The sequence below is a fragment of the Salmo trutta genome, chromosome 16 (assembly GCF_901001165.1).
Source record: "Salmo trutta chromosome 16, fSalTru1.1, whole genome shotgun sequence".
In the NCBI taxonomy this organism is placed as follows: domain Eukaryota; kingdom Metazoa; phylum Chordata; class Actinopteri; order Salmoniformes; family Salmonidae; genus Salmo; species Salmo trutta.
In genome coordinates, this window is record NC_042972.1 from 31713122 (window position 1) to 31734951 (window position 21830).

A 21830-nucleotide genomic window follows, 5' to 3' on the forward strand; every position below is an offset into this window, starting at 1 on the left:
CGATTACAGGCTCAAAATGGCCAGAAACAAAGAATTTTGTTCTGAAACTCATCAGTCTATACTTGTTCTGAGAAATGAAGGCTATTCCATGCGAGAAATTGCCAAGAAACTGAAGATCTTGTACAACGCTGTGTACAACTCCCTTCACAGAACAGCGCAAACTGGCTCTAACCAGAATAGAAAAAGGAGTGGGAGGCCCCGGTGCGCAAGAGGGCAAGTACATGAAGAGTGTCTAGTTTGAGAAACAGACGCTTTATTAGTCCTCAACTGGCAGCTTCATTAAATAGTACCCGCAAAACATCAGTCTCAACATCAACAGTGAAGAGGCGACTCCGGGATGCTGGCCTTCTAGGCAGAGTTCTTCTGTCCAGTGTCTGTGTTCTTTTGCCCATCTTAATCTTTTATTTTTATTGGCCAGTCTGAGATATGGCATTTTCTTTGCAACTAGTGAAAAGGTTAATCCAGTCTTTTCTAATAAAAACATCTAATTTCTGAATCACGCTTGTAATGTCAGTAGTCTACAGTAGACTATGCTTCAGAGGGGGAGGGGCAGGTAGCCTACACACACACACACTGGCAACGATTTTCAGCTGGCAGGCAGACACTGAGTGAGGGCTTTGCATAGGTGCTTGGTTGCGTTTTTTTGTGGGACTGAAAAAATGAAGTAAATTAACATTATTAACCCTTTCACGTGTGAGTTACAAATATCTCTAACGGTCGCCCCAGCGTGAGTTTTTTTATGCACATGATGTTCGAACGTTCTCTCCATTCCAGGATGTGATTGTTACATAAACAACAACACTGAATGGCTCAGAGTGGGAGTGAGAGGTTACCGTGATTGACTGCCTGCACGCGCCATTTGTATCAATAAATCACTATCAGAAAATGTTTTGTGTGGTATTATTGATATATTTACTATTTTATTCACGTTTTTCAATTACCGGTGATAAATCATGCGTTCTGATTTTTGCATAAATTGTAATGGGCGCATAGTATGTGTGTAAAATAATGTTTTGAAGGTTGTACTGATTATGATGAGCTAAGCTAATTCCAGCTATGTGTATGAAGCCATGTTTGTTGACATACAATGCATTCTGGGTTTTACGTAATCATCTGTTTGACCAAAGATGTTATAACAAAATGAGGTGAGTAAGAGTTCACTCATTTTTTGAGGACTTCTGGAAATGAATGGTGGGATGTGAACGACAGTAGATGACACACCCCTTCAACATGCATACTATAAACAGACCAAACTCATCTTGTCTTCTCTTATTATCTTCGGTTTCTGTGAGGAAAAAATGCATGGCTGCGCGCTGAAACTAATCGACGGATTACTTTCAATTTCTAGAAAGTGTTTTACCTAATTATTTCGATCAATGGTGAGCTCTCCCGTGATGTGATTAATTATACATAGTAATTGCTATTAGCTAATTCATATTGTAGTTTATGTCAGCCGAGAGTTAGAAAATATGACTGCTTGTGTTGGGTCAATCTTTCCTCAGTTAGCGCTAGGACAAATGTAGCCTACATTTTTCCGGTTAGGATGATCGTGTTATGCTATATATACACTTCTGTGAATATCTGAACATTGCATCCAAAAATAAACTGCTAACATTCTGGACATAACTTTGTAAGGACTGTGTTTGTGTAAATAGTTTCTGAAAAAAGTTTGGCCAGTTCAAATGCTGATTGTTGCGTCATTCGAAACTGGCCGTTCTAAATGAGCGTTCTAGATGAGCGTTCTAATCACACGGGGTGTGATCGTACGCTTCAGGGACCACTGTAGAACGATCACACCCTGTGTGATGGTACGTGTGAAAGGGTTAACCGCTTCCATGCTTTTAAAATAACGGTTCTGTTCCGGAATAGTATAGCTTATTTTCGTTCCCGGTTCTGATTCTGTTCCATTAAAAATGTTATTTTGCAGTTTTCTGTTCTGTTCCCTGAACTGGTTCCAATCCCTGTTTAGAACAGGTGGACAGAGACAGATAGGCATTGTCTCACTTCAGTGTTACTTCTGAGGCAACTTGTTTGCCTGTCTGGAAAAAAGGTCTCTGGCCCCTGGTCGGCTGGAGAGTTGATGTTTTACCTAAAATGAGCCAGATCGTCATGGTAACTACAGATAGTACTACTGGAAGTAGCAAACACAAGTTGTTGATCACAGCAACAGTTATCTGAAGATGAACAGCTTGGCACTGCACTTACAAGTTTTTCCTCTTGGTTACTGATCGCATGTAGAGACCTTACTACTTTCTCTTATCAGTCTGTCAACCTTTTTTACTTCCATTTTCTCCCTGCCATGTCTCAACACCATCTAGCTCTCTCTCTCTGACTCTGCCTCTTGGTACTCTCTTCACCCTCTCGCCTCTTGTCAAAAGGAATAACTTGAGTTTACCTCTCCTTACATTATTACATTTTTGTCATTTAGCAGACACTCTTACAGTTAGTGCATTCATCTTAAAATAGCTTGGTGGGACAACCACATATCACAGTCATAGTAAGTAACTTTTTCCTCAATAAAGTAGCTATCAGCAAAGTCAGAGCTAGGAAGCGGGAAAAGAGTCAAGTACAAGTGTTCGTTTACGAAAGTGTTTTTCTGGAGGGGTGTGAGTGCTTTGAGTGCTCAAGGGTTTGAGCATAGGTAGGGAGGGGCAGTTCCTCTTGCTGCTCCGTAGGCAAGTACCATGGTCTTGTAGTGGATGCAAGCTTCAACTGGAAGCCAGTGGTGTGCGTATGAGCGGGGGGACTTGGGAGAACTTGGGAAGGTTGAGCACCAGGTGAGCTGCAGCATTCTGGATAAGTTGCCGGGGTTTGATGGCACAAGCCAACAGAGAGTTGCAGTAGTACAGATAAGAGATGACAAGTGGCTGGATTAAGACCTGCGCCGCTTCTTTTGTGAGGTAGGGTTGCACTCTACGGATGTTGTAGAGCATGAACCTGCAGGAGCGAGTCACTGCTTTGATGTCCATCATGTTGTCCATATCAATATAGGGTCACATAGGGACAACACCAATCTCTCATTCTTGTCATGTTCACGGATTGGAACATATTCAAGAACAACAATGCCAACATACTTGACTACAGAGACAGGTTCACATCCTACATCAGTGTATGTGGGGAGAACTGCATCCCATCAAACACTTTTCTATCACACAGCAGCGACAAGCCATGGTTCACTGGTGAGCTGAGGGCTCTCTGCTCTGCCAGAGAGGAAGACCACAGGAGCAAGACCAGGGACCTCTACAGAGAGGCCAAGAAAAAGCTACTCTCAGGAATTAAGGCAGCCAAACAGCAGTACAAAGTCAGGCTACAGCAGCAGTTCTCCAGCAACGACTGCTCGTTTGTCTGGAAAGGACTAAAACAAATTACCAACTACAAACCAAAAGCTCTCAGACGGCAGATGACCCCTCACTGCCGAATAAACTAAAATAGTTTTACTGCAGATTTGACTCACAATGTCTCTTCAATCACCAGGACAATACCCCCCTCCACCTCCCCCTCCTTGCCACTTCCGCCTCTCACCCATCTACCCAAACCCACCCCTCCCTTCCCCATACCTCTCCAGGCTCCTCTCTACTCTACCCCTCTGCCATCCCAGGTACCCGCCATCCTGTCCCAGGCTGCCCTCCCCCTTCCCCCACCCCTGGTCATCACACAGCATGAGGTCAGCAGACTCTTTAGGAAACGGAACAGCAAGAACGCTGCCGGCCTGGACAAGGTCTCTCCAGCCACACTTAAAGGTGCAATATGCAGAAATCGCTCTTCCATTTCCTGTTGCTAAAATGCTAATATTTCGCCCAATTTCAGTTTATCTAAACCGCTGGGAAATATATTTTCAATAACCCAAAATATTGTATTTTCAGCTGTTTGAAGCTGGTGTACAAAACCAACTTTAAATTTTTTTTAACTAGGCAAGTCCGTTAAGAACAAATTCTTATTTACAATGACGGCCTACACCGGCCAAACCCGGACGACGCTGGGCCAATTGTGCACCGCCCTATGGGACTCCCAATCACAGCCTGTAATCAAACCAGGGTGTCTGTAGTGTCGCCTCAAGCACTGAGAAGCAGTGCCTTAGACCGCTGCGCCACTCGGGAGCCCAATTACAAAACTTAAGAACGGCAAGCATAGAAATAGCTCACATAGAACAGATCTTCCACTTCTTAGATGTGCTTTCAATGAAGATTGACAGATCTATAACTCACATTTCTATGTGAATTTGGTCAGGTTGCCCAAAAAGTTACATATTGCAGCTTTAAGCACTGCGCTGACCAGCTCTCCCCTGTTTTCAATTATATATTCAACCAATCACTAGAGCAATGCACTGTTCCTGCCTGTTTCAAATCCTCTATCATTGTTTCAGTCCCCAAAAAACTAAGTGTCCTGCCTGAACGACTACAGACCTGTAGTGCTCACCTCAGTCAGTCATCATGAAAACCTTTGCGTGCCTGGTGCTGTCCAATCTCAAAACCATCACTGATGCCTCCCTCGACCCACTGCAGTTTGCCTACAGAGCTAACAGGTCTGTGGACAACGAAGTCAACTTGGGCCCACAAGACATCCTCAAACACCTCGATAACCCAAAGACATATGCAAGGATAATGTTTGTGGACTTTAGCTCTGCATTCAATACCATCATCCCAGAATTGCTACAAGACAAACTCTCCCAGCTGAACGTGTCCGGCTCCACCTGTCAGTGGATCACTGACTTCCTGACCAACAGGACGCAACACCTGAAGCTGGGAAATCACCTTTCGAACTCTTTATCCCTCAGCACAGAGCGCCGCAAGGATGCTTGCTCTCACCTCTACTCTACTCAGACTACACTAATGACTGTAACTCCAACAATGCATCAGTCAAACTACCCAAGTTTGCAGATGACACCACCAGAGGTGGGACCAAATAACACTTTTTTTCGAGTCTCAAACAAGTCTCAAGTCACATGGTCCAAGTCTCAAGTCACACGGTCCAAGTCACACGGTCCAAGTCTCAAGTCACACGGTGCAAGTCTCAAGTCACACGGTCCAAGTCTCAAGTCACACGGTCCAAGTCTCAAGTCACACAGTTCAAGTCTCAAGTCACACGGTTCAAGTCTCTTGTCGAGTCACAAACAGGACAGGTCGAGTCTCCAGTCAAGTCCAAGTCATGCATTCTAAGAACAGGTAAGTCAAGTTTTTAACAAGTCAAGTAGAAAATACACATATATATATATATATATATATATATATATATATATATATATATATATATATATATATATACAGTCCAAGTCATGCATTCTAAGAACAGGTAAGTCAAGTTTTTAACAAGTCAAGTTTTAACAAGTCAAGTAGATATATATATATATACAGTCCAAGTCATGCATTCTAAGAACAGGTAAGTCAAGTTTTTAACAAGTCAAGTAGAAAATACACATATATATATATATATATATATATATATATATATATACAGTTGAAGTCGGAAGTTTACATACAGTTAGGTTGGAGTCATTAAAACTCATTTTTCTACCACTCCACAAATTTCATGTTAACAAACTATAGTTTTGGCAAGTCACAAGTAATTTTTCGACTGTGCCTTTAAACAGCTTGGAAAATTCCAGAAAATGATGTCATGGCTTTAGAAGCTTCTGATAGGCTAATTTACATAATTTGAGTCAATTGACAATGCGTATAGCCTGTGTATATTTGGTAAATCTACTTGTGTATTTTGTAATATACAGGCAATATCAATTGGGATATTGCCTGTGTACATTTGGTAAATCTACTTGTGTATTTTGTAATATATGGCGCATTCAAAATTGGATCACCAAGACCTGTAAATAAATTAGCACTTCAACCTGCCTCGCCTTCTGCTGATGTCATGCCCTTATGACTGCTATAAAGTCCATATTTTACAAATACATAATCATAATGTGTTAGCCAAAATAAAAGTACTTGGCCCCTCTCAGGACCATACAATTACCCAATTGGCAATTAAACAATAAACTGCTTGTATAAAGTAAAAGACAATTTTCACAACCATTGTTACATTGGTATATACGTCTTAATCAGACTTAATGATATTTAGGCAATACATTTCTCTTATTCAACGTACTGACTCCAAAGCGTGGCGCGCAGACTACGTAGCTTATTTCTATGAGCACTGGGGTGTGCCCTCCTATTACATACAGTGCCTTGCAAAAGTATTCACCCCCTTGGCATTTTTCCTATTTTGTTACATTACAATCTGTAATTTAAATAGATTTTTATTTGGATTTCATGTGATGGACATACACAAAATAGTCCAAATTGGTGAAGCGAAATGAAAAAAATGAATGCGGAAACGTGGTGTGTGCATATGTATCCACCGCCTTTGCGATGATGCTCCTAAATAAGATCTGGTGCAACAAATTATCTTCAGAAGTCACATAATTAGTTAGATTGCACACAGGTGGACTTTATTTAAGTGTCACATGATCTCAGTATATATACACCTGTTCTGAAAGTCCCCAGAGTCTGCAACACCACTAAGCAAGGGGCACCACCAAGCAAGTAGCACCATGAAGACCAAGGAGCTCTCCAAACAGGTCAGGGACAAATTTGTGGAGAAATACAGATCAGGGTTGGGTTATAAAAAAAGGACGGATGTTAACCTTCCAGCAGGACAATGACCCTAAGCATACTGCTAAAGCAACACTCGAGTGGTTTAAGGGGAAAAATGTCAATGTCTTGGAATGGCCTAGTCAAAGCCCAGACCTCAATCCAATTGAGAATCTGTGGTATGACTTAAAGATGAATGTACACCATCGAAACCCATCCAACTTGAAGGAGCTGGAGGAGTTTTGCCTTGAAGAATGGCCAAAAATCCCAGTGGCTAGATGTGTCAAGCTTATAGAGACATACCCCAAGAGTCTTGCAAAAGGTGGCTCTACAAAGTATTGACTTTGGGGAGTGAATAGTTATGCATGCTCAAGTTTTCTGCTTTTTGTGTTATTTCTTGTTTGTTTCACACAAAAAAATATTTTGTATCTTCAAAGTAGTAGGCATGTTGTGTAAATGAAATGATACAAACCCCCCAAAAATCTATTTTAATTCCAGGTTGTAAGGCAACAAAATAGTAAAAATGCCAAGGGGGTGAATACTTTCGCAAGCCACTGTACAACCAGAATGACTGAGACATAGGACACAAACACACAGAACTCTGAAATATCCCTGAAAATATGAACAATGAAAACCATACATTGAATTTAATAAACAGAACTTCTACCTCATGAATCTTGCAAACATCGAAGTGCACAATAAACATCGCGCCCACTCAGAGGGTAAGAAATAGTAGGCTAAATTAAAATGTATCTTATCAAACATTAAACAAGTGTTGCAATAAAGAGTACTGGGATGGAATGATGAAATGCTAGTAGGCCTATGCTAGCAATTGTTGATTGATGCCCAATTGCTCGTAAGCTTGCAAAGTAAACACTTAATATTCTTGACCGCCAAATTTTTTTTTGGAGCTGCATATTTATTTAATTTATTATGGCAATTCTCTCTCCCTACAATTTGACGTTTGCCCTGCACCTGATCCTATAACTGTACAGTAAATCAGCAAACTGCTGGCCAGTGTTGATTGACAGTTTGCTGATCCAATTAAAGGGTTGAGTGTGCGTTTCACTAGCCAATCTGTTGCACTTTTTGTTGTTGCAAGGTTGATGCTGCGGCTATTGACTGCGTGGAGAGTAATCCATGGAGACTGTGTCTCAAAATGAGCGACAAAACATTACAAAACCTGGCCAGATAATTTCAGGTCATCAGTCTCAAGTCAAAGTTGAGTCCCGAGTCTTGAGGATCCAAGTCAAGTCTCAAGTTATTTTATTATCTATCAAATTGAGTCTCAAGTCATCAAATTTGTGACTTGAGTCAGACTCGAGTCTCTTGAGTCAGACTGGTTGGTCTCATCGACGGCAAGTCCATGTACCATGGAGAGGTTGACCGGCAGGTGGCCTGGTGCAGTCACAATAAACTTGGAATTCAACACAGAAAAAAACAAGGAGATGTTGGTTGACTTCAGAAAACGCCCCCTCAAGATTGAAGACTCAGCTGTTAGCAAGGCTGAATCTTTCAAATTCCTTGGGACCATCATCGCCCACAACCTCAAGTGGGAGTACAACATCACAGCGGTCACCAAGAAGGTACACCAGTGTATGTACTACTTCCTGCAGCTGAAAAAACTCAATCTCCAGTCAATCCTGATTCGGTTTTATGCATCAATCGTTGAGTCCTTCCTCACCTCCTCCATCACCACCTAGTTTGGGTCTGCGCCTGCAGGAAAGGTCATCGTCGACCCCTCCCACCCCGGTCACCACCTCCTCCAAAAATTCCCTTCTGCCAGGCGGTTCAGGTCACTTATGACCAAAACCTCCCGCCACCTGAAATGTTTCTTACCCCGTGCTGTGGCCCTCATCAACCAGCCATTTGGCCCATAGAGACTAAAGGATTATGCACTCTATGCTGCACACCGTATCAAGCCATCTCTGAACTGTACACAAAATAACTGCACTATACAGCATTTACACTGTCTCTCTGCATTTAGATATATTCATACTGATACTGTAAATTTGTAAATCCACTGTATATAAACCGTATACCCACTGTATATTTGTATATCTGCTCATTCCCTTATAGCTTTATGCTAACTCTACTGTCACGGCTGTCGTAGAGAGGGGACCAAAGTGCAGCGTGGTTGTAGTTCCACATTTTATTTAATCCGTGAAACTTTGCAATACATAAATAACTGAATTTGACAAAACAACAAACCGTGACGCAGAGAGAAACAAACACTACTCAAAATATACTAACCCACAAAACCCAGGAAGAAAAACCCCTACTTAAATATGATCTCCAATTAGAGACAACGAGGACCAGCTGCCTCCAATTAGAGATCAACCCAAAAAAACAACAACATAGAAATAGAAACGTAGAACTTAAACATAGAAATACAAAACATAGAAAAACACCCCCTGTCACGCCCTGACCTACTCTACCATAGAAAATCACATCTTACTATGGTCAGGACATAACACTTTGTTTAAACTTTATTGTCTGTATTCTGTCTCTAAATGTTGTCTGTCACAAGCAGCACCATATCACCAAGTAAAATTCTGAGTATGTGTAAATGTACTTGGTGAATAAAGGTGATTCTGATCAACAATCATTGGCTCATCACTTTGTCTAAACATTAGCCTGTTGATGCACTCAATTAGAATGTTTGACCTTGCTGTCAGTTCACTCATGTATGCTCCCCTCAGGCTATTAGCTTTGTTGTAGTGCAGTAACTGCAGTTAATACATGTTAGCATGAAACACTCATTCTATTCCTAATCATTCAGTGTCTTTCTAACTTCATTGTTTACATTAAATTGTCAAAAACAGCAGTGTTCATTCCTGGTCCTGGGGACCTTTTGTTCAAGCCCAGTACTACTACTACTCCTAACACATGATTCAACTAATTTACTAATCATCAAGCCCTTGAATAGTTGAATCAGGTGTGTTAGTACTTGGATGGAACAAAAGCCTGCACACACTGTGGTTCCCAAGGACCAGGATTGAAGAACATTGGGAAAAACTCTAATACTTAGTGTCTCTCACTACAGAGCTTTCGCAAGAAGCCTGTTCAATAAATGGCATAGTAAAAAGTGTGCTTCTTGTATGTGTGATCAATCTTTAAATTATTGATCGATATGCATATGTCCATCCCCAGCCTAATTTAACATGATTTGTTGATTGCCTTCAATGCATCTATATCTTATCTTAGTTTCCAATGGAGGCCATTTTATATATCTACAACCTTTATGACATTTCACACATGACCCTCGATCCCTTATACCTCCTCTTGGATCATGGAACATTCCGTTCTTGACCTTTGTCTGTAACGTTATGCGTCAGATAGATTTGTGTATTGATTTGCTTAATGTGAGGATTGTTAAAAGTAATTTAAATGTCACTTGAAGGGATAAGGATTAAAATATATTTTAGGCTATTCTTTACTATCACAACTGCCATCTATTTTTGTCATTGGATTTTGTTTGTCAACAAAATTTATTTTTCCATATCACCTTAACTATCTCTGAAGAAAATGGGTTTCTGAGATAATTGGTCAATGTAGATTTCTGTTATTCTTCGAGGTGAGACAGTATTGATATTGAAGTTTGAAGGACTTCATGGTAAATGTTGTTGTGTTTAACCACCATTGAGATATCTTTGTCTCTGTGATAGGTGTGAAAACAATTGTTCTTGTCATGTTTTTATTGTCCCTCTGCGACCAAATCAATATCTCATCCGCTCACATAGTGGTCTAACCCAGGGTTTCTCAACTCTAGTCCTCGAGTGCCCCAACAAGCACACCTGATTCAACTTGTCAACTAATCATCAAGCCCTCAATGAGTTGAATCAGGTGAGTTTGTCAGGGCTCCAACAGAAATGTGTGCTGTTGGGGATAATCAAGAACTGGAGTTGGGGAAACACTGGTCTAGACAGGCAAGGCCATCCATTCAGCACTATACTATAGGCCAACCTTTAAAAACGTTACAGCAATATGTGTCATCACCGTTAGCATACTATACTGTTACTGCCTCTGTGTGCGTCCCAAATGGCACCCTATTACCTACATACACTCTTAGACATTCTTTTGCTATCTAGAACCCTTTGAAAAATATTTTTTGGTTCCAGGTAGATGGAACGCAAAAGGGTTCTACCTGAAACCAAAAAGAGTTCTACTTGGAACCAAAAAGGAGACAAATGAAGAACCATTTTGGAACCCTTTTTTCTAAGAGTGTAGTGCACTACTTTCGACCAGAGCCCATATTGGGAATAGGGTGCCATTTAGGACTCAGAATATACAGTATGTGTCTATTATGAATGTCAAAGTTATTTTCAAACATCATCATCTTATCATCCATACAAAACTGATCTTCTTTTTCATTACATCTCCCTTCCCTTGTTCCATTGTCACAATACTATCAATGAGAACGTGTCTACATAAATACTTAGCCCAAGTTGCAGGCAACTTTTAAAGGTTGCAACAAATCACCTCCCAGAGAGCTTACACAGTGACAGGATGTATCACAACAGAGCGACTTCATTCCAGGTGTTCTGGGGAGTGTGTGTGTGTTCTCTCTTGTCTCAGGCCCGTTAAATTGGCAGATCGATGATGCCTTACATTGATGTTCCAGCCACACCTCAAACACCACGGATCCCATTATTGGATTACGAGGAACAAGGTTCAACATAATGACTTTTTTTTACTTTGTCTAGCTGCGGCTTTAAACTGGAGACATGATGGGAGAAGAGAGCAGAGGAGAGGCAAGTAGAGGATAGCAGAGGAGAGCAGAGGAGAGCAGAGGAGAGGAGAGCAGAGGAGAGGAGAGGAGAGCAGAGGAGAGCAGAGGAGAGCAGAGCAGAGCAGAGGAGAGCAGAGGAGAGGAGAGCAGAGGAGAGCAGAGCAGAGGAGAGCAGAGGAGAGGAGAGCAGAGGAGAGGAGAGCAGAGGAGAGGAGAGCAGAGGAGAGCAGAGCAGAGGAGAGCAGAGCAGAGCAGAGGAGAGCAGAGGAGAGGAGAGCAGATGAGAGGAGAGCAGAGCAGAGGAGAGCAGAGCAGAGCAGAGCAGAGGAGAGCAGAGCAGAGGAGAGCAGAGGAGAGGAGAGCAGAGCAGAGGAGAGCAGAGCAGAGGTGAGCAGAGGAGAGGAGAGCAGATGACAGGAGAGCAGATGACAGGAGAGCAGAGCAGAGGAGAGTAATGCAGATGACTTCACAGCTGCCTTCCCTGTAGCTCAGTTGGTAGAGCATGGTGTTTGCAACACCAGGGTTGTGGGTTCGATTCCCACGGGGGGCCAGCACAGGATAAAAAAAAAAAATGTATGAAATTGTATGAAATGTATGCATTCACTACTGTAAGTCGCTCTGGATAAGAGCGTCTGCTAAATGACTAAAAATGTAAAATGTAAATTCCCACCTCCAATTTGGTTACGAATGCAGCACTAGTCCGTTATAGCCTAGTTTGTTAAATAGCCTACAGAAACAAAATAACAAATTGTAGCTAGGCCTATCCCATATTTGCTAAATATGTTGAACATGTTTGCAGTCCACATTGTTCTAAGTACACTAAGCAAAAATGTAAAGTGTTGGTCCCATGTTTCATGAGCTGAAATAAAAGATCCCAGAAATGTTCCATACTGTACGCACAAAAAAACGTATTTCTCTAAAATGTTTTTAATAAATGTGTTTACATCCCTGTTAGTGAGCATTTCTCCTTTGCCAAGATAATCCATCAACCTAACTGGTGTGGCATATCAAGAAGCTGATTAAACAGCATTATCATTACACAGGTGCACCTTGGACCTCCACATCTGGTTCTTCACCTGCGGGATCGTCTGAGACCAGCCATTGAAATTGGCATATGGGTGCATGTTTTTAAGGACACACCTCAAATACACTACATGACCAAAAGTATGTGGACACCTGTTCGTCGAATGTCTCATTCCAAAATCACGGGCATTAATATAGAGTTGGTCCCTCATTTGCTACTATAACAGCCTCTACTCTTCTGGGAACATTGCTGCGGGGACTTGCTTCCATTTATCCACAAGAGCATTAGAGAGGTCAGGCGCTGATGTTGGGCGATTAGGCCTGGCTTGCAGTCGCCATTCCAATTCATCCCAAAGCTGTTCGATGGGGTTGAGGTCAGCGCACTGTGCAGGCCAGTCAAGTTCTTCCACACCAATCTCGACAAACCATTTCTGTATTGACCTTGCTTTGTGCACGGGGGCATTGTCGGGCTGAAACAGAAAAAGGCCTTCCCCAAACTGTTGCCACAATGTTGGAAACACAGAATCGTCTAGAATGTCATTGGACGCTGTAGCATTAAGATTTCCCTTCATTGGAAATGATGCAAACAATTACATTGATGGAAGCAACAATCTATCTGCAATATTAAAGCTGATCCACCCCCTAAGTAGATTTCCCTTCACTGGAACTAAGGGGCCTAGCTCGAACCATAAAAAACATTATTCCTCCTCCACCAAACTTTACAGTTGGCACTCTGCATTGGGGCAGGTAGCGTTCTGCTGGCATCCGCCAAACCCAGATTCATCAGCTGGTGAAGCGTGATTCATCACTCCAGAGAACGCGTTTCCAATGGCTGTGAGCTTTACACCATTCCAGCCGACACTTGGCATTGAGCATGGTGATCTTAGGCTAGCTTAGCTGCTCGGCCATGGAAACCCATTTCATGAAGCTCCCGACGAACAGTTATTGTGCTGACGTTGCTTCCAGAGGCAGTTTGGAGGTCGGTAGTGAGTGTTGCAATCGAGGACAGACGAGCTTGTGTGGCCTTCCATTTCGCGGCTGATCCGTTGTTGCTCCTAGACGTTTCCACTTCACAATAACAGCACTTACAGTTGACCGGGGCAGCTCTAGTAGGGCAGAAATTTTACAATCTGACTTGTTGGAAAGATGTCATCCTATGATGATGCCGCGTTGAAAGTCACTGAGCTCTTCAGTAAGGCCATTCTACTGCCAGTATTTGTCTATGGAGATTGCATGGCTGTGTGCTTGATTTTATACACCTGTCAGCAACGGGTGTGGCTGAAATAGCCGAATCCACTAATTTGAAGGGGTGTACACAAACCTTTGTATATATAGTGTATTTCAACCCCTCTCCTCCCACCTCAGCTCAAGCCTAGCTGATGTTAAACAGGTAAATTGCAGAACCTGGCGTAAGGGGTGGGAAATGCCAGTGTGCCAGTTTTTACATGACGAAATTGCAAACTAACCTGCTTTGATTCTTGCGCCTCCTTAGCGCCAGCCGAAAATAGAGCCCTAGATCTCTGGTCCTTTGTCTCGTAAACATGTGACAGCCTTTTTGAAACACCTTTAGCCAGCTACAGCAGCCACTTAAAAGCTAGCAATTGGATGGTGTGGGTGGGTGGGGATATTTCAAGCTAAGGAGTTAGTTTAACCAATTCAACTGGGTTGCATAAGGTTCTGAGCATAATGCAGAACCGTATGTCTGTGAGAGAATCCAACTTGAAAGCCAATATGTGCCAACTAGGACAACATAAGATGGAGGGAGGCAGGGCAAGGCTCTGAAGAAACAGACAGAAGAGAGAAAAGAGATGGGGGGGTGCTGCTGCTGGGTCCTTCATCCCTGTTAGCCTTGTTTATGTGCCACTGTCTGTGGATCATTTGTCTTCATTACGTGTCTCTCTGAAAACTATTGACTGCCACACTCGGTTGGGCCTGGGCTAGGTCGACAAGCCCCGCGAGCTCTCCCACGCAGCCCAACGAGGAACACTGAAACCTGCTCATTGTCATGGCAAACCTCTCCTCTCGTTAGCTATCCACAGTTTTACACGGGTGGTGAAATTAAGTGAAGCAAGGTTTGGAGGGTGTTTAATGGTTTTGTGTTTCACCTTCTCATGGTTGTGCATCACAATCGTCTGTGGGCAGAGAAAGACTGTACTCATATGTAGATTAATCATCACTGATATCATTGGAAAAGTGCTTTTCTTGTATCTGGACATATATTTATGAGTATTTTTTTGCTAAAAGCAGGCTTTCATATTGTATGTATGTTATCTGACCTAGTTAATGGAGGATGTATGTTGTGTAAGGATGAACCACCCACCCACTCACTCACTCAGAGTGTGAGCAGTGAGATATGCAGCTCCTTACTGGTGCAGGGATACAGCCAGGCAGAACAATACAGAAGGTAGGGAGTTCTGTAGGCCAGTATCTCCCTGATGGCTTGTTTAAAAGCTGTGGGCTGTTTGTGTTACCTCCATCTGTTCACCCCTCACTGCACAGCACACACACACACACACACACATGCACAGCACACACACACACACACACCTATTAACTCCGTGCCACCCTCGGAGAGAGGAAAGTACTCCCACCCCCAGGACTATTTCCACTGCCTCCATGACACATGTCGTTGTCGCAGCTCTGATCATCCATCATAACTCTAGCCTAGTCTATACAGTCAGCTGCCAAGAAAACTGATCACACTGTTACTGTTGTTTCTCCTCATAGCTGCACCCTATTTCATGAAAAATAACATGTTTGTCACACATTTGTTGTTGGAGACTTAGGATGTGCTATATTTGAATGTGGCTATACTAGCTAAACTGAGCTATTCCCTCTCCCTCTCTCGCCACAGAATTTCCGAGAGCTGCACACCACTCAATCACCCTCATCGGGGTCCCGTCATAGCCAAGAGAAAGGGAGAGGACGGGAAATGGGCTGGCGTGGCCATTGCTATGCGTGAACGAGTGCCGCGGTGTCCATGGAGACCGAGGGCTACAGCAACCTTCTGGAGACTAGCGATGGGCAGGGGCCGGGGCTTCTGGTGGGAGGGGACTCACCGGGGCCTGAGGAGGGCTGGAGCCCCCCCTTACCCCTGGGCTTTCAGGTGTCCCTCACCAGTGTGCTGATGCTGGAGCTGGTGCTGGGATTCAGCAGCAACCTGACCGTGCTGGTGCTCTACTGCGCCCAGTCCAACCTGGTCGACTCGGTCAGCAACATGGTCACGGTCAGCCTGCACGTGCTGGACATCCTGGTGTGTGTGCTGTGTCTGCCGCTGACTGTGGCGGTCATCCTGCTCCCAGCAGACGGTAGTGGCGGGGGCAGCCTGGCTACTCTGTGCTGCTTCCATGAGGCCTGCGTCACCTTCACCAGTGTGGCCACGGCCATTAATGTGCTGGTCATCAGCCTGGACCGCTACGACATCTCTGTCCGGCCAGCCACACGGCTGTTGACCCCGCGGCGAGCTGCACTCCTCCTGACCGCTGTCTGGGCCATGTCACTGGCCGTCTTCTTCCTGCCCTTCCTGGAGGGGGACTTCTTCTTCTCGGGGGCGGAGGTGGAAGACAGCGAGGTAGGAAGAGGAGGGGGGGAGATGGACATGGGGGATCTAACCTCTGGCCCAGAATCTGACCCTGAGACCCCTACTGGGCTGACCCCCACTCGGCTAAACCCTACTGGGCTGACCCTCACAACCTCCTCCCCCTCTACTCCCTACTATTCCCACCACCTGCCGCCAGTGTGGCAGAACCGGACACTGCTGTGTGTAGGGGGGCAGGGCTACCACACAGGGCTGGCCATGTACTACCACCTTCTGCTGCAAGTGCCCTGCTTCTTCATCGCCGTCATTGTCATGCTGTTCACATACTACCGCATCCTGCAGGCCCTCAACATCCGCATTGGCACCCACATCAAGAGGGGCCCACGGGCCTCCAATAAGGACTCAGGCTGCAGGATCCGCAGGCGGAGACGAAGGAGGAAGGGGCTGAGTCTGGCCACAGAGGGGGGAGGTTCCTCCAGCCAGAACCAGCACCTCACCCACCCGCCCCTCATTCCATCTCCCACCCCCACCTCCCCCCCAGCCTTCTCCTCTATGCCTCTGGTCATCTCTGACAGCGGGGCCACGGGGGTCACCAACACCACCGCCACCACCCCCATCGCCACCACCCCAGCGACCCCTGCCCCCCAGGCCCCTACCTCCACTGACGCCATCTCCCCCCCGCCGGTGGCGGCAGACCGCCCAGGTGTCCAGGCCTCTGTGTCAGCCATCATCGCCTTGAGGCGGGCCGTGAGGCGTCACCGAGACCGGCGGGAACGCCAGCGGAGAGTCTTCAAGATGTCCCTTATCATAATCTCCACCTTCCTGGGCTGCTGGGCTCCTCTGTCCATGGTCAACGTGTTGATCCTGTGCCTGGGCCCCAATGACAGCCTGGTACGTGTGAGGCTCTGCTTCCTGGCCATGGCATATGGCACCACCATCTTCCACCCGCTGCTCTATGCCTTCACCAGACAGAAGCTGCGTAAAGCGCTGAAGACTCGTGTCAAGAAGAGGGTGGTGTCCCTGCTGCAGGTGGACCCAGCACCCAGCGGGGGAACTGTTATTCACAACTCCTGGGTGGAGGGGGGAGGACAGAGGAAGGGACGCAAGCCTCGACTGGAGGGCAGTGACGCCACCAGTAACTGTCTGACAGTGGCTGTGAGAGAATGAGAGGGTGTGTGTGTCTGTGTGTGTGTCTGTCTGTGTGTATGCGTACATGTGATAGTTGACAAAGGTCAGGAGACATCATTAGCTCCTCCCTCCATCCAGGTGTGATGATGGCAGGTGAGCCCAGAGCTCTAATTAATATCAGACCTGCTCTGTGATATACACAGCTCCTCATTATTCCCCCAGGCAAGATGCCTGCTCCGTCTCCATGGCAACACCAAGCTACCAAGCAATATGTGACATCACCTGCTCTGCCACAACCTTAGTTACTTTAGATACATTCCAGTACAGGTAAACAGCAACAATCCACACAATCCATACATGCAGGGGCGGAAATCCCGGGGGGGACGGGGGACACACGACCCCCGCATCCTGGGAAAAATATGATTTGTCCCCCCCAATATATCACTGAAACATAACTATGTAATTTAAATAATATTAATAATTATACGCAATGAAAGCAATTGTGCTGATTATAGACACTTAATAGCGCGTTTTTAAGTTTCAAAAGATCGCGACCCCCCCACCCTTTGCCTCACAATGGTTTGATCCACTGCCAGTTCCTTAGTTGGCAAGGTAACAGAGGGGTCGTATCCACTGTCTGAATGGCACTCAATGAACGTAACTGACGTGAGGTTAATCCAGTCAATCGCGCACACACACTAGCTGAATATGCAGAGCTAGCGTGCAAATATTAACTATTAAGCTAGCTAGTACCTATTCCATTTATGTGGCCTCGTCAAAGATGGAATCTTTGCTATCGTCAATTTATTCCAAGATCAGCATGCAGATGATGTAAGTTAGTGCTTCAAAGTCCCTGTGATAAGGTTAGCGATAAACTGGAGTCCAAACTGAACAGAACTACACTCTCTTCTACCATTGTCTTAAATATATTTAATGGTCTCGTTGCAAAAGCTAAATTGTCGCAAGGGAACTTTTATTTATTTATTTTATTTCACCTTTATTTAACCCGGGTAGCAAAGATTATAGCAAACACCACTGAAACGGAATTGGTGCTCGCTAGCTTTGCAAATTCAGCTATTGTTGGAAGCCAGCCAATATGAAACAAACTATTAAAATTACAAAAGGTTGCAGCATATGTTGTGTAAATGGTGAACTCATACAGCTGTCAACTCTTGTCATTTTAATCCGTTTCACATTTGCTAGCTACCTTTTAGATCGAAGCCCAAATAGAATAATAAAAGATAAGATGATAGAAGCCCATCTCCTACTGTAAATAACCTACACACTGTGTGTGTGTGTAGCCAGCCAGCCAGGTAGAAAAATGGCAGAAAAATAAAAGACGGACATCAGAGTATTTTTCAGTACACCAAAACGCAAAGTAAGAACCCTAGTAGCCTAATATCTCAAAGACTAGTTAATAAAATGTTCATAAGAAAGAAATGAAATTCTAATGGAAATGTTTCACAATGATGTCATTAGGCAGAGCAGGCAACAGATGGTACACAGACAGCAGAGTTGGGGACAGATATGCAGGGACAGACTGGCAGAGACAGGGAGTCTCAGGTAAGTTTGTTGAGTCTTTGTTTGGCAACATTATGAAAGGTTCTCAATTTTTTTCACTTGTAAAATAGGAACATAATTGGAAAATGCCATGGATACCCCCACTCTCAACTTAAACTGGTGACTGAACTAAGATATGTTAAAGGCAATGGTATTGCTGTTGTGATTAGTTGTGTAGTTTTGGGTACCAGTAGTTAGGAGTACGGCAAACACCTTATTTCTTTGGTTCCTCAATATACATTTACCATATTACAATGTAGGCTATGTGTTACAGCACTACTTTTGGTGTCCCCCTCAGGAATTGCTCTTGAGAAAATTTCATGTAATTGTCCCCTCCAAAGTTGATATCAGATTTTCGCCCCTGCATACATGTATGCACATTGATCAACCTGTAGTCGTTCACAGAGCAAGTAAGCACACAATATCTACCTGCACACAGAACTCAGTGAGAGTCAATATCCAGTGACATTTTATAATTTGATTAGTCATGCCTTAATTCAGTTCCTAATTGATTCCCATGGTTCTGAATGTTTTACTGTATGTGTATTGTGTTTACAAGAATGGTGTGTGTGTGTGTGTGTGTGTGTGTGTGTGTGTGTGTGTGTGTGTGTGTGTGTGTGTGTGTGTGTGTGTGTGTGTGTGTGTGTGTGTGTGTGTGTGTGTGTGTGTGTGTGTGTGTGTGTGTGTGTGTGTGTGTGTGATCATGTGCAATAAAGCGTCAACAGTGGCTGAGCCTCCCCAGAGAGGAAAAGGCAAAGTGAGAAAAATCTATTCAGACTACAAAGACTACGAAGTGAGGAATTTTTGTATTGAGGTCAATGAGAGAGTGTCAAATTTTGTCAACAAAAAATGTAATTGCTAATTTGCTACATGAGGCTTATTTGATCGTATTAAAGTTTCGTAGTGGTTAGGTTGTTAAGAATTCACTGATATAAGTGGACGCACGTGGCATCTTGGCACGTGAGAGCGGTCACTCGACTATCTTATCAATATAATAGATCATCTTCGACCTCCCTGAGGATGTGAACATAGCATTGTGGGATTGTTCTCATGCTTGTTCTCATGGGCTAGACTACAGAAGAGGGAAGGACTTCACCTGTTGATTGATTGCAATGCCCTGTTGCCATGGCGATATGGGTGGAGCACCTGACATGATACCTGCGAAGATAACCTCCAAACCATGTAGAACTGTAACCATGTGATTAGAGCATGGTGTTCATTTACTAGTGAAACATCCATTTTATAGAGGACTTTTAGGAATCAAAGGGCAATATTTGGTAACCCTCACAACTGTTTATCAATGGGACAAGTCAGCAGAGTGGAACACCACTGTGAACCACCCCAGGCCCCAAAGATAAACAGGTCCTGGAGCAGCTCTTGGGGGTTGTTTTCTATCTGTGTCTCCCTCCTCCTCAGGGATTTATATCAATCTCCCCCTGAAGCATGTTGAACATCAGTTACACCCTTGCACCAGCCCTCATTCACTTATTCTGATAGGTATTAGCTTAGTTATTGCCATGCAGGTAGACTACATATGATCAACAGTTTGGGTAGACTATGTATGGCTCTCAAGTGTGAAGGAGTTTTTTCAGGGTTGTTTGTTGGGTACTATAGTATAGGTCATTTTTCTCTCCCCTTGTTCCCTCTTTCTTCGCTTTGGTGCCAGACGGAAGGAATGGATTCCTGTGTATTTATATATATGTACATGATCAGGGATGTAAATACTTTAATATCTAGCTCTTAGGGGTTTGAGAGGAAGTAGTGTTTTGGGTTGCAGCAGTCATCTGTTGGCCATAATATCAGTCGTGGTAAGTGAGAGGGTGAGAAGACACACGTGGAAGAGATGAAACATCTAAATGTATTTGTGTTTCTGTATATGTGTACTGTACATTTATGGTCATGTATATAGAGATATGATAGTATTGTATATTATTTATATTGTGTTATTGTATTGTATTTCTTATTAGAAAAGAACAAAGTCTGTATTAAAGAAATTGACTATTTACTGTAAGCTTTTGTGCCAATCATTTGTTTGAAGGGACCATGTAAGTGTTTCAAGAGTACATTTTTCTGACTTAAATTCCCTGAAATGATTCCTTACAAATATACACATTGGACTATATTCACACACTCTCAACAACTGTCTCCTATCCGATAGAACAGTTTATCCTTTTTAACCGCACACTATTAGAAAAAAGGGTTCATAAAGAGTTATTAGGTTGTCCCTGTAGCACACACTCTCACTCAGCACTGCTCCTGAGCTGCCACGTGCACATGCCAACATGCACGCATGCTTTCTCATTTACATAGTGAGTAGCTTACAGAGAGATAGAGGGAGGAGCTTGAGTGTGTGTGGGAGAGAGAGCACTTCCAGTCCCATCATGCACCTGTCTTCCTGTCAATCAACTCTGCACAGCTATTGGAATCTCCTGTCTAGACTACCATCAAACCCCTGCAACCTATCCAGAATGCCACAGCCCACCTGGTGTTCAACCTTCCCAAGTTCTCCCATGTCACCCCGCTCATACGCACACCACTGGCTTCCAGTCGAGGCTCGCACCCACTACAAGACCATGGTGGTTAACAGAACAGCAAGAGGAACTGCCCCTCCCTACCTTCAAGCTATGCTCAAACCCTACATTTCAACCCGAGACCACTTCTAGTCTCTTGGCCATCTCACCCCTACGGGGGATCAACTCGCTCAGCCCAGTCAAAGCTTTCTGTGTCCTGGCACCCCAATTGTGGAACCAGCTTCCCTTGAAGCTAGGCCAACAGAGTCCCTGCCCATCTTCTGAAAATGTCTGAAATCCTAACTCTTCAAAGAGTATCTTAAATGATTCCCAGTTAGCGTTGACTGGGGCTCTGAGCGTTCAGGATTGGTGTTGTTTGATGATTAGTGTGAAGAGCTCTTATAGGACCTAATGGCAGTCAGTATGAATATATTTAATTGACTGTTGATGTCATTTCCTTTAAGACCAATCTCAGTTACAATTTTCATCTAGTTGATTAAAATTTATGACAGCACTCTGTGAAAAGTGGTTCTTCCAATTTGACAACATGGGGCAAAAAATATTAATCATGAACAAGTTATTGACATTCAATTTCTATTAATATTGCAATGAGTTCGACACACAAAGAAAAACGTAATTGATTACCAATGTAACACCACTCTACATGCTCAAACAAACAAACCCATTCTAAAAGATTTAACAAGAGCAAGGTATTTTGTTTCATTTGAAAACAGCATAACATTTAGTCAAATCAGATT

The 21830-nt window shown here is 43.9% G+C and overlaps 1 protein-coding gene across 1 annotated transcript in view; it reads left to right on the forward strand.

The window, feature by feature from the left end:
• The window catches only part of LOC115150541 (G-protein coupled receptor 22-like), a 28348-nt gene extending 10919 nt beyond the window's left edge, over window positions 1–17429 (forward strand). Inside the window, exon 2 of the mRNA XM_029693954.1 lies at window positions 15191–17429. Within this exon, the coding sequence (XP_029549814.1) occupies window positions 15317–17041 (1725 nt within the window). The 5' untranslated portion in view covers window positions 15191–15316 and the 3' untranslated portion in view covers window positions 17042–17429. The remainder of the gene's footprint in view (window positions 1–15190) is intronic.
• The last annotated feature ends 4401 nt before the right edge of the window (window positions 17430–21830 follow it).